Consider the following 13049-nt stretch of genomic DNA (forward strand, 5'->3'; position numbering starts at 1 on the left):
CAGGGCCCTGGGATGGAGCCCTGTCTCAGGCTCTATCCTCGGTGGGGAGTCTGCTTGAGACCGACTCTCCCTCTCATTCTGCCCCTCCTCCCACCCTCTCTTTTTCTGAAATAAATAAATCTTAAAAAAAACCACATACCCAATGAAAACTACATGAATGAACTTTCAGACATAGTTATGAACTATCTATGAGAGTCAGACAAAATGAGGTTTAATCCCGAGACTGTCTTTACTAGCTCTGAGACCTCAGAGGTTGCAAAACCTATGTGTGTCAGTTCTCTCTTCTGTAAAATGGGGCAGTAACAACACCATAGTGGGCTTTTGGTAAAGATGATCTGAGGTAGCAGAGGCAACTTGCTTCCCACTGCCTAGTCCATACTTAAGTTCTTAATACCTCACAACTTTTTATTTAAAGTAGCTGTACTGATGGCTAATTTAATGTGTTCACTTGGCTGGACTATGGTGTCCAAGCGTTTGGTCAAATACCAGTCTAGATGCTGTTGTGAAGGGTTAACATTGAAATTAGATTTTCAGTAAAAGGGATTACCCTCCATCATGCGGGTGGGCTTCATCCAATTAGTTGAAGGGCTCTTCCGAAGAGACTCAGCACCTCCAGACTCAAGACCACACCATCAACTCCTGCTGGAATCTCTAGCCTGCCGGCCTGCCCGATACCCTAGGGACTCGCCGGCTCCCACAATCACGTGAGCCAATTCCTAAAAATAAATTCCGATCTCTCTCCCTCTGTCTTAACCGTATCCTATGGGGTCTGGTTTTCCAGAGAATCCTAATATAGCTGTGGTACCCAGCAAGGACCAAAGACCAAGCAAAGAAACTGGCCCCAGGTCACAAGACCAGACACAGTCTCGCGAAGAATGATCTCGTCTACACGGCACAGGCAACCTGGGAGCAGCAGCAGGAACGTGGAGGCGCCGTTTACACTCACTTTGTCATCCAGGTCATCGTCACTCTCATCCATCTCCTCCTGTCGCAGGTTCCATTCATATTCCACGTGGACGTGTGGGTTGAACTTCCCAGACTTGGCCTGGGAAAGCTGAAAGGAACAGCAAGTATAACCACGTTCACTTAAGTGTTCAACACCCCACTGTTACATAACCACTGAGCAAATCCCACCTCGGGCCTAGTTTCAAACGAATCACCAGTAGGTGCTGGTGGGGCCGAACTCTGGTGAAACGGGGCTGGGCTGCGGTGGGACTGGCTTCAGAGGAGCGGCCCAGAATTAGAGGCAGAGCCTTTCTTATTTTGGTAACATGACTTCTCTCGCAAATTAAAAGCTTTCTTAAATATTATTAAAAATGAACCTCAAAAGTGCAAACTCCTGGCTGGGAAGGCAAGATCAGAGTTAGTGAAGTACGAGAGGTAGGTCTTTCAAGTCAGACAGTGCCGGTTCAATCGTGGCCCACTTTCCCTCTCCATAAGATGGGGGGAGGGAGCACTACAGCTTCGTCACAGGATTCTCGTAAGAACAGAAACCTGCACCTGCTGGCCTGAAGCCGGCGCTGGACAGAAGCTCAAGGGGATGGAACTTACCTCTCCTGTCTCATCCTTCCCTGGGGGTAAGAGGATCACTCTATGCTAAGGCCCAGAGTGATACCGAGAACCAAGAGGATCAAAAGGATGGGGCTGGTGGGGGAAGCCATGACTGAATGTTTTGCAAACCATTATACTCTGAACTTTACTTGCCCAATTTTTGGAATTGGCTTCCAAATAATTCTTCTTTACTACTGAGCTGCAGAGAAAGCCTAAGGGTCTGGCGCATAAAAAGCATGACCTTCATTCACAATCCTGTCTGGTAATCATCTCTCTCAAATGCCTTTTAGCTCCTATGTCGTAACTGCACCGAAAAGACACGGGAATGACAAATTTATCATTCTACCATTTTTTCAAATGTAGCCAGAGTGCTTGTCTGAATTTCTTTAGCCAGTGTTCGGAAAGATGAATCTGTTTATCCCAATTCCAGTTTCTGAGAATGACATTTTAAGGCAGCTGGTGCCCAATGGATGCCCCAGCTCTGTTTTGCTTACCAGATCTTCACACTGGGTAGCTTTCAATCTCTTAGCTATGTCCAGGGCAGTCTCCCCAGCCTGGTTCACTAAAACAGGGGGAAAAGAAATGGGCATAATTATCTAAGGTCTACCTTGAAAAGGCGACGGACAGCAACGTAACCCGTGAGCCTCGGTTTTAGCCAACTGGATGCTGACTCTTGTTATTAAGACACTTGGCCCCACCCTTACCGACACCCACGGTGGGCTTGCTCCGGAGAAGCAGCTTCAAGCACTCGGGTTTACTGTACATACTGCAGTAATGGAGAGCCGTGTTGCCCAGGGCCGTCTGCTTATCCAGGTTCCCGCTAAAAAATTAAAATATTATCATATAACTTAAAATATGATTTAGATAGGACAGAAATAATATAATTTAAAGCTACAGATCAACTACTTATTTCTGTGCAAACCACAGAGTCAAGCTTGAGACCTACTTACAAGCAGGGCAAACGAGGATGCTGCTAACATTACACCTACATTCATAAGCCCCATAATGACAGCAATAGCGAGCGCTGCTCGAGTGCTTTCTACGGGACACTCTCAGCTTTTATGTACCTGGGTTCATGAAATCTTCACAACTACCCAATGGGTAGGTTATGACCACCTTTGTTTTACAGATGAAAACACCAAGGCACAAAGGATGAAGTACCTGCTTTCAAGACTATCAGGGCATGGAAGACAGAGCAGGGATCTGAGAAAAGGCAGTTTGTCCCAGAGCCAACGCTCTTAACTATTACACTGTCTACCTCTAAGGAAGAGGTGTGGACATTTATATACATGGCTTGTGTCTGGGCACCATTCTTCATATGTGGGTTCAAATCCCCTTGCAATTTTGACCACTTGCCTTTGGATGAGCTCCAGTTCCTCCTAATAGTCTGTGGGTTGCAGAACTACCCACTGAAGAATACAGCAAGTCCAAACTTCCTCTGTTCAATAATGTACTCCTATTAGTATGTCCCAAATTTGAATTAGCTATTGAGTCAGCCACACACACTGTAGTTTTGTTTTTTTTTTTTTAAGATTTTATTTATTTGAGAGAGAGAGAGAGAAGAGCACGAGTGGGCGGGGGAGAGGGAGAGGGAGAGGGAGAAGCAGACAGCCTGCTGAGCAGGGAGCCCGACACAGGGCTTGATCCCAGGACCCCAGGATCATGATCCGAGCTGAAGGCAGATGCTTAACGAACTGACTGAGTCACCGAGGCGCCCTGACACTGTAGTTTTATAATGAACTTATGAACAAGAAAACTCATAGATCCTGTTGACTTGTGCTGTTAAGCCTTCCCTCTTTTAATCTTTCCTAATCCAGCAGATTGTGACAGAGACAGGATTTTACATCTTTCTAGGCCAAGGGTTGGTAAACTATAGCCCATAGGCCATGTCTGGCCCTCCATTTGTTTTTATAAATAAAGCTTTATTGGAACATGGCCATACTCACTCATTTACATATGGCCTATGGCAGTTTTCACACTATGATGGTAGAATTGAATAGCTGCGACAGAGACCTCATGGCCTGCAAAGCCTAAAATAGCACCTGGCTCTTTATAGAAAGCTTGTCAATTCCTGATCTGGGCCCTTGAGAAGACTGGTTTGCGCTAACTTATAAGGAGTATTCGGAGAAAATGAAAACCATACCAGTTTTGTACAAGGAAGTCAACCAAATGCAGAGATGTCTGGTCTGCCGTTCGGACTGCAAGATGCAGGGCTGTCTCCCCAAGCTCCTGAAAGGACAGGATGAGTATAAGTAGGGTAATCACATGTCCTACTTTGCCTACAGCAGCTTTATTCACATCAGTTACCTAGAAGTAATTATTAATAGTACTCCTTTCACTCTCAAATTGTCCTGATTTAGATATGGTCACTCAATGTATTACAATCTCATTACCTTTTAAACTCATTTTCCACATTCTTTTTTATGCTATGATTTCAGTGGAGCCTTACCTGTCCGGGTTCCAGCAGTGGTTCCATTAGCTCTACTCCCTCTGCATAGACTTGAATTAGTGCAAGTAAATCCCTGGATTTGATGGCCTCGAGCAATTCATTCAGTTTAGCTGATGAAGATGAACAGGCCTTCCTTGAAAACCTATGATCTACATACTTCGCAGTGATATATTCTTTCCGTACAGTCCTAAAACAGAACAAAGCAATATGAACAAAGATTTTTTTTTCTTTCTACAAGCTAAGAAGTATCTACATTTTCCTGAAAAACAGTACTCTTTAACTGAGATACACTCTGCTAGACTCCTTTCAGGATTTAAACAAACCAGGTTTTAGACCAAGTTATCTCATCACAGATGGGATGAAGAAACTGATTTATATATTTACTAGTATACGTGCAAGCAGTAAATAGTTATAAAGTTAATGGGCACATAGATCATAGCAGATTTCCTTTTTTTTTTTTTTTTAAGATTTTATTTATTTATTTGACATAGAGAGAGACAGCCAGCGAGAGATGGAATACAAGTAAGGGTTGTGGGAGAGGAAGAAGCAGGCTTCCACTGAGTGGGGAGCCCAGTGCGGGGCTTGATCCCAGGTCGCTGGGATCATGCCCTGAGCCGGAGGCAGACGCTTAACGACTGAGCCACCCAGGCGCCCCCACAGCAGATTTCTTTTCCACCTTGAACAGCTTGAGAAATTTGCTATGTACTACTTCAAGTTCATATATACATAAGCATACAAAGAAATTAAGAATTTTTAAAAGAACAATTCTAAAAGATCAGTGAAGTTTCCAGAGCTTCATTGAAAAAATTTTAGTCATCTGGTACAACTCCCTATTTTAACAGGTACAGGATCTGAGGCTCACAAAGGCTGTCCTTAAAGTCACTCCCACAGGCCAAGCACTGAGCTCCAGAATAAAGGGGGTGGTCTTTCCTGCAGGTTCAGTTGTGAGCAGGAGACTGTCATGGGTAACACTCCCAAAGTCTGAGTGGGTGTGTGCGTTTTTCTTTTTGAGGACTCACCCTTTCTCCACTTCCAATTCTTTTTTTTTTAATGATTTCTTATTATATTATGTTAGTCACCATACAGTACACATCCCCGGTTTCCGATGTAAAGTTCGATGATTCATTAGTTGCGTGTAACACCCAGTACACCATGCAATACGTGCCCTCCTTACTACCCATCACCGGTCTATCCCATTCCCCCACCCCCCCACCCTCTGAAGCCCTCAGTTTGTTTCTCATAGTCCATAGTCTCTCATGCTTCATTCCCCCTTCTGATTACCCCCCCTTTCTTTATCCCTTTCTTCCCCTACCGATTTCACTTCCAATTCTGTCCCAAGCTCCAGGACTGAGCCCCCCTCCCAATGACCAGGTGTCAGTACCTGACCTAAGTGGCCCGATGGTAACTTTTGCCACCTTTGGTAAAAGGTGGAGACAGAAGTCCGCTCAGACGAAGGGAAAGAAGAGTTGGGCGAGCGAGCTAGGGTCCAGATGCTACTGTCTGACATCCTGGAGCCAGCCACACCTGAACTTATCCCATGATTTTCCCAGTTACATGAGCCACTTAATAAAAAAGCAGTAAATGGTTCAAATCCTAGCTCTTATAGCACGCCAGCTGCACGACCTTGGGCAAACTACTTCACCTTCATGAGCTTTAGCTTTTTCATCTGAAAATGGGAGAATAACTCATTGGTGTATTTTGAATTAAAGAATGTACAGCACCTATAAGGTGCTTTCTTTCTGAGAAAGCTCTAACTCGGGACATAACATTTCTTGCTCAGAAAAAGCTATTCCATCCGTGGAGATGGCTGTTGTCCCCCCGTCCTCCCCCCCCGCCCCATCCCACAGCCAGGAATCACTGTTTAAAACCAAGCTGATGCCTCTTCCTTTTGTTCTGGGCCAGCAGTGAAGGGGGGAGCTGGTTGATGGTAGCACACTGCCTTTGGTGACTTGCAAATTCTGCTCAGTGACCTTCTTACTTTTCATGGGTGTCCTTTACACTTAGGTCAAAGTTCTTCTAAGAAGGCCATGGCCTGATGACCTGGAGGACTTCCAGACACCTAGAGATTGGCTTAAGCCTGGCTTCTAGTCTCCCACTGCATGTGACTTTAAAAAGTTTGAAAGGCAGCTACTGTGTGATGGATGGAATATCAGATTTAAGAATGAAATCGCTTGATTCAATTCTGATATCAGATGCTATCCATGTGACCCTGGGTAAAGCTATGCCTCAGTTTCCTCATCTGTAAAATATTAGTAATCATACCGGTCTTACTGCCTTCCAGGAAGCAAAGAATGACACACGGCTGTGGGTTCATACATAAGCTTCCTTTCTAGTATAGTCCAAGATGGCAGAGTGAGGATCAATGGTGGGAAGCCATGGGACATAAATCTGAGAGAATGGTCTCCATGGAGAATTCCTGGCACTGCAGTGTCGTGCAAATGCTGCACAATAATTTGGCAGAAATGATGCCGAGGGCACTCAGGTATCACACGGGGAGATGCCCCTGGCCACTGAAGAGCACCTCCAACCTTGGGTCTCTACTTCCGTGGCTGTAGGAAGTTCCTGAGCTCTCCACAGGCATGATGTTTACCTCTTTCTGGGCACTCAGCTGGAGGCGCTGGCAGTAAAGGCTTTCTGACATGGGACGACAGGGAAGGTGGAAAACAGACTTGTCTGAAAGTTGACACCACAGCTCTACCTGATGGCTGATGAGAGACAGTTTGCCCTGTGTCCCCACCAAACCTGGTCCTTCCCACTTACCCCGGTGCAGGTAATGGTACTGCTTATTTACCTAGATGCTCAGCCCCAAACCTTGGGCATCATCTTGACAATTTAGTTACATGTCCTGTGTTTGAAGTGATTAGCAAATCCTGTTGGCTCTCCCTTCCAAACATACTGAGAATTCAACGACTTTCTACCACCTTCGCTGCTACCATCTTAGTCCATACCATCTCTGTTTCTCAGTGGACCTGGGTAAGTTTCTCCTCAGTCTCTCTCTTTCCACCCCCTCCTCCATCTGTCCTTCACATACCAGCCACAGCGGGCTTTCTCAACCTCAGCCCTAGTGACACTGTGGCTGGATGATTCTTTGTCACAGTTGATGTCCTACTCATTGTAGGGTGTTTAGCAGCATTTAACAGTCACTCCCTCTGTTTAAAGCCTTCTAATCACAGAGAAGAAAATCCCCAAACATTCCATGACCTATAAGGCCCTCTGCGACCTGGTCCCACTGCCATTTTGCATGGCATCTGCGACCACTGTCCTAGCTCAGCTCCCTCCAGCCACACCTGCCTTCCTGTTACTGTGTGCACGTGCCCACAACTACTGATCCATCTGCCAGGCCTGTTCCCCTCACCCCCCACCCCACGCGTGTCCTTTGTGTCCTTCACATCTTCATCAAATGTCAAGTCTTCAGAGGTATTCCTTGACCATCCCAAGGACAATGTCTCCTACGCTTCACCCCCTTATCCTGCTAGATTTTCTTCAGAGTACCCACTACCTCTCCTACCTGTGTCTTCCTCTCTACAATCAGAATGCAGGACAGGAGCTGTCGTGACCCTGGGATCATGACCTGAGCCAAAGGCAGATGCCTAACCGACTGAGTCACACAGGCGCCCCTTCTGTGACACTTTCACAGCTATGAATAAGGAACGGAGTGTCTGACTTCTTGGTTCACTGCCACCTTCCTCTCCAGACGGCAGGTATCACGAGGACAGAGTTTACATCTAGTTCGTGTTTTGCCCTCTCCCCAGCACCTAACCTACTACGAAGCTTGCAGTGAGCACACAGCACACATTTGCTGAATTCAAGAAAGGACCACTGCCGAGAGGCCTGCTGGGAGATGGTATCTCACGTCATGATTTCGGACTGAACACATCACGTTTCTTGAACGCCCGAGTTCCAGTGCTCGGCAGATCTGGTGCCTGAGTAACCACCCAGGAGGGGTGTGGCGGACACTCAGGTGGGCGTCTGCCTCACAGAGGCTCCCCTGCTCAGCCGAGCTGGAACAGGAGCCGTCTTCCTGTTCATGCACGGTTTTTAAAAACTTTAAGTGTAAACTGAATGTGAAAAAAATGTTAATAGGTTTAAAGATTCAGGATTCCAAAATAAAAATGATAACGAAAAACTGTGTGCTGAGGTTGTTTTATGCCCGAGACCACAGAGTAAGCACTTTCGTTAGTTTCCTGAGTATTTGCCTGTGTTTCTTCACGCAGACACGAATAAATATACATGTTTCTGTGTTCCCCTGAGCTGAAGGCAGGGGGTCTGGTGCAGAGCTCTACACCTCGCTATTTACCTAACGGTAATTTCTAATGGAGATTGTCCCCGATCAGGATGTTAGCAGCTTCCTTATTCTTTTCACATCTGCATAGCGTTCTGCAATGCGGCTGGCTGTGCCATAAACAATTTAATCAGAGGCCTACAGATAAATGCTTGTTTTGTTCCTCATCTTTTCCTATTACAGGAGTAAATCCCCAGGAGGGGCTCTGCAAAGTCAGAAAGTAAATACACTGATGACTGTGATAAATTTGGCTATTTTGCTCCTCCTGGGCAAGGTACCATTAGCAAACCCCCTGCAACGCCTGAGACAGAGTGTCTGCTTCCCCACAGCCTCACCGGAAAGCGTTTGGACTTTTGCCCTCCTAATCAGAATGGGCCATCGCTTTTGTCTGTGTCCTGTTTATCACAACATGCCGTGATTTGGAGATAACCACCCTTACGCAGAGGTATGCTCTGCAGAGCCGCGGCAGCTACCTACTGGACGGTCTCAGTGAATGTAATTTGTGCATTCTAGAAATGCACTCCCACATGCTTTTCTTTGCTCTGAGTTTTCCTCCTATTGGGGTTTCCTCTGGGAAAAAAATACTATAACCATTAAGACGTTGCTTGTGAGGGCAGAAAAACAATTATAGACTGGTAAAGAATTCAGTATATTAGAAATACTTACATATCACTTGAAGGGGTGGGTTTTGGCGAAGGGCTGGGTAAATTTGCTTCCATAATATCATTAAAACTATTGTTTCCTACATTCTTGGCCAGCTGTAACATAAACAAAACACGATACAGCCACTCTTTATTACAAATTAAAAAGTTTCCTATTATTTGCTTTTGAGATTTCTTTTTTTTTTTTTAAAGATTTTATTTATTCATTTGACAGAGAGAGACAGCCAGCGAGAGAGGGAACACAAGCAGGGGGAGTGGGAGAGGAAGAAGCAGGCTCCCAGCGGAGGAGCCTGATGTGGGGCTCGATCCCAGAGCACCGGGATCACGCCCTGAGCCGAAGGCAGACACCCAACGACTGCGCCACCCAGGTGCCCCTGCTTTTGAGATTTCTGAATATGTATCTTCCCCTCATTTGACTCAGGATACAAACCATTCATCCATCTAGTCAACAAATATTTACCGAGCACCTACTATGTGCCGGCGCAGAACTTTAGGGTGCTGGAAATAAAGACAGGGGTAAACCACACTCCTTCGTATAGGAGCCAACAGATTAGCGGGGCCGTTGATAAGAAAACCAATGATTTTTACAAATACAATGTGATAAATGCTAGAATAGGATAGGATATGCCCTCTCCAACATATACTCTGAGATTAGACAGCAGGTTACACACATGAATCCAGGTAAATGCTTAATGGCAGCTATTTTCTTCAATCTCTACCACATCTCGTTTTTAGACTGAGCAGATTTACTGGACAGAGAAGGAGATAGGATCCTTTATATCTGGGATACATGTAAAAATGCTGCAGGAAGCATTCTGCTTCTGGGTTCAAGACCCTTCCAGGAAAATCTGTCCTGAAGGGCCTCTGGTCATTCAGGTAATTTGGGGAGCAACGCAAGGCTTAAGAAACATTTGTGCTGTCAGGTCTCTGGGGTAAAAATCTTGGGTTTATCACCTGGCAAGTGATTAGGACTTGGAATCTCCCTATTTCTAGTTGTCAACTGGGTTTCATTACCTTAAGTCAAGGAGACAGAGTGACACCACTTCCACATTAAAGAAGAATGTGTTAAGTATCAGATCAGAGCCCTTTTTCTCTAATCCTGATATGAATCAGGGAGTTATGATACTTCCTAAATCTGCTACTTCCTAAATCAGGGGCTCACACAAACACAGACCATTGTTGCTTGGAAGAAGTTATGGTTAAGGAATGATGGGCTTTATGGCGGTAGCCAAAAGGCTTCTACAAACTTACAAACAGCAAGGACAAAGAAAGATTCTTTAGTTACTATTTTTTTTTGGTAAGATCTTTTTTTTTTTTTAAAGATTTTATTTATTTATTTGACAGAGAAAGACAGCCAGCGAGAGAGGGAACACAAGCAGGGGGAGTGGGAGAGGAAGAAGCAGGCTCCCAGCGGAAGAGCCTGATGTGGGACTCGATCCCAGAACGCAGGGATCACGCCCTGAGCCGAAGGCAGACGTTAACGACTGAGCCACCCAGGCGCCCCCTTTAATCACTATTTTTAGTAACACAGGCCATGAAGTAAAATGATCATGTGAGTTTAACACCTAATTCCCTTTACTGCTCTTCTAGTGAGTGAATCATATAAAAACTAATTCTGAAAGAAGAAGACAGCTTTGAAAAAGCTCACCCCAGAAGAAAAGAGCCAGTTTAGGTGAACTAATTATAGAAATGTATGATTCACCAGTTCTTTAGAAAGGAAACAGAAATAATCAACATTACATACCACAAAATTTACATTTTAAATATCCATATGCAAATTCACAAAATTCAAGAACTGCAACTCTCTGTACCCAGGAGAGACAGGACACCCCAAATACACATGTTACATATATTTATGACAACATACATTTCCAAGTACAGGTCACTACTCACCAAGAGTTCAGAAGTTCCTAGTTTGTCTAGTTCCAAAGACTGAATGCGAGAAATGTGAACCCCCATTTCCCTATGGATGCCGGAACATTCTATACAGGTCAAAATACCCAAGTTGGTCGAAAGCCAGGTGGGTTCTGTGAGGAAAGAAGATTTCGAAGACAATGAAACAAACACGACCTAATTTTTGTGTGCCAACTACAAAGGAAGCTAAAATAAGAGTAGTAAAACTTGTTAAGAATTAAAAGGGAAAGATTTAAATGGAAAACATGGCTGCCTGCAGTTGCGCTTAGGGGCTCCTAGGAAGCTTACCAGCTTCTCAGAGGGTGATATGGGTGATAAAAGACATAAAAAATATTTTTCTTTCAATATTGAACTGAAAACAAAATTAAGTTTTTTATCTTGTGAAAATGCGAGAAGAACTTTCGAGAGGCCCCATGAGCCCTCCCTGCCAGAGGTACTCCCTCAGCGCTGCTGTCATCCACGGCAGCAACGGACTGGCGTGCGGCTCACGGGGACACGGTTCATAAGGTGTCCTTAACCTTCCAGTTACAACCCGCATTGACGCCCCATTCTGGTCACAGCTTCTCCACAAGCACCTCCTGGTAAGACGACAGCTATAAATAACGAACGTCAAAGGCTTCTTTCACAGATCTAAGCTATGTCCACAGCCCCCAAGGGCTCCACCCCAGGGGGAATGAGTATTCCCACGTTACCAAAACCTTCAGGGTTCACTCGCTGTGGCAAGCTTCTTCCTGAGTGGTCAGTACCCGAGGTCTTCCGACTCCTCTGCCACACCCTCACTATGTGAGCGTGCGAGTCACCATCACATAGGGACACGAACACAGCAGAAACTGGGACACGTGTCTCTGAGGTGCTCGTGGCACGGTGTACGGAGAAGTCCATTTTCACAAGGAAAACAACTAGAACGTACATCATGATGCTGAAGAACCACAGGTTTGCCTCCAGCTCTGATCCCTACTACATGTGTGACTTTGGGAGGTCACTCAACTTCTCGGAGTCCCCTAGTTTTCTCATCTGTAAAATGGTGAGGCTATGCGCATCTTGCTCACAGAGCATCTGTGAGGATTCAGTAAGAGAACAGAAGCTAAAACAGCTGGCGGGGTCCTCGTTACAGTATAAGCACGGAGCACATGTACTGACCATCTAATACCTAAGTAATACAAAAGCTACCTGAAAACAGAAGTTTGGGGGAAGGTGACACCCATGTGACAGAGAGGTTGGGGGGGTTCACTGAGCAAAAAGGAAGGAAAGTAATAAACAAAGCGCTGGGACAATTTCAGATATAGCATCGCATTAAGCCCTCAATCACAGAGGTTTATTGTCCCATTTTAGGACAGGAAACTGAAGGGAGCCTGGTAACGGCACTTGGCATCCAGGCTGTGAGTGGCAGGCTGGTGACTCAAAACCAGGACAATGGACTCTGCGTCCAGGGCTCTGTCCGTATGTCCACAGCGCTCACTTAACTGGTAGCGTTTGGGCAGGTGGCCATTTGGGGCATTTGAGGAGAGCGGGTGGGAGTTTTCCAGGCTGAGCGAAGAGCACGTGTAAAAAAAAAAGCAGCTGAGAGGTGGGACCATTCAAGCTGGAAATACGTGGTGGGTGTGTGTCTGTGTCCATAAGGAGATAAGGATTTAAATAACCCTCATGTTTATTCTATGGGAGGAGAACGGCTGTTTAAGAAGCCTGATCAAGTCTGAGGGCAAATACCTGACGAGCCACAGTCGCAGCAGACGTCATTCCCAGGGAGCCGTTGGACGTCCTCAATGATGGCTTTTGTCAGGTCTTCCAGGCTGTTCTCCCCCGTGCTCTGCTCTCCACGGAAGGCCATGGTGAGGGCCTCTTCTTTGCTATTTGTCAACACTGATATCCATCTGTTGTTGCAAATGAAAGGAAGGAGACATGAGAGCAAGGCCACTGTTGTCTCCTGCCACTGCAAAAAATCTGTCTTCGTCAAGAACTTCCAAAAGAGATGCCCCATCCCCCCGAGCAATAAAGTGAGGAAAAAAAATGAAAGAAATTAAATCCAAAGGAAAGAAAGTTAAAAGAATGCAAAGCAACATGTTGGAGAAAATGAGACCGGGGAGAGAAACAGAGGAGAGGTTAAAATCCACACCACCGAGGGCCTGCAGGGGTGACAAGGTGTGTGCATGAAGAAAGCAAATGTCAGAATGAAGAGGACTCGGCGTGGGAC

At 45.6% G+C, this 13049-nt stretch overlaps 1 protein-coding gene across 5 annotated transcripts in view; it reads right to left on the bottom strand.

Annotated features, from left to right (window-relative positions):
• Positions 1-13049, bottom strand: part of ASAP1 (ArfGAP with SH3 domain, ankyrin repeat and PH domain 1) — a 340245-nt gene that overhangs the window by 34998 nt on the left and 292198 nt on the right. For all 5 annotated transcript variants that reach the window (XM_026495401.4, XM_026495402.4, XM_057307952.1 and 2 more), the window contains 8 exons: positions 12566-12729; positions 10838-10971; positions 8949-9040; positions 4001-4187; positions 3695-3780; positions 2256-2371; positions 2046-2113; positions 947-1054 (listed from right to left, as the gene is read on the bottom strand). In XM_026495401.4, the coding sequence (XP_026351186.1) occupies positions 947-1054; positions 2046-2113; positions 2256-2371; positions 3695-3780; positions 4001-4187; positions 8949-9040; positions 10838-10971; positions 12566-12729 (955 nt within the window). The remainder of the gene's footprint in view (positions 1-946; positions 1055-2045; positions 2114-2255; positions 2372-3694; positions 3781-4000; positions 4188-8948; positions 9041-10837; positions 10972-12565; positions 12730-13049) is intronic.

The sequence above is a fragment of the Ursus arctos genome, unplaced genomic scaffold (genome assembly GCF_023065955.2).
Source record: "Ursus arctos isolate Adak ecotype North America unplaced genomic scaffold, UrsArc2.0 scaffold_6, whole genome shotgun sequence".
In the NCBI taxonomy this organism is placed as follows: domain Eukaryota; kingdom Metazoa; phylum Chordata; class Mammalia; order Carnivora; family Ursidae; genus Ursus; species Ursus arctos.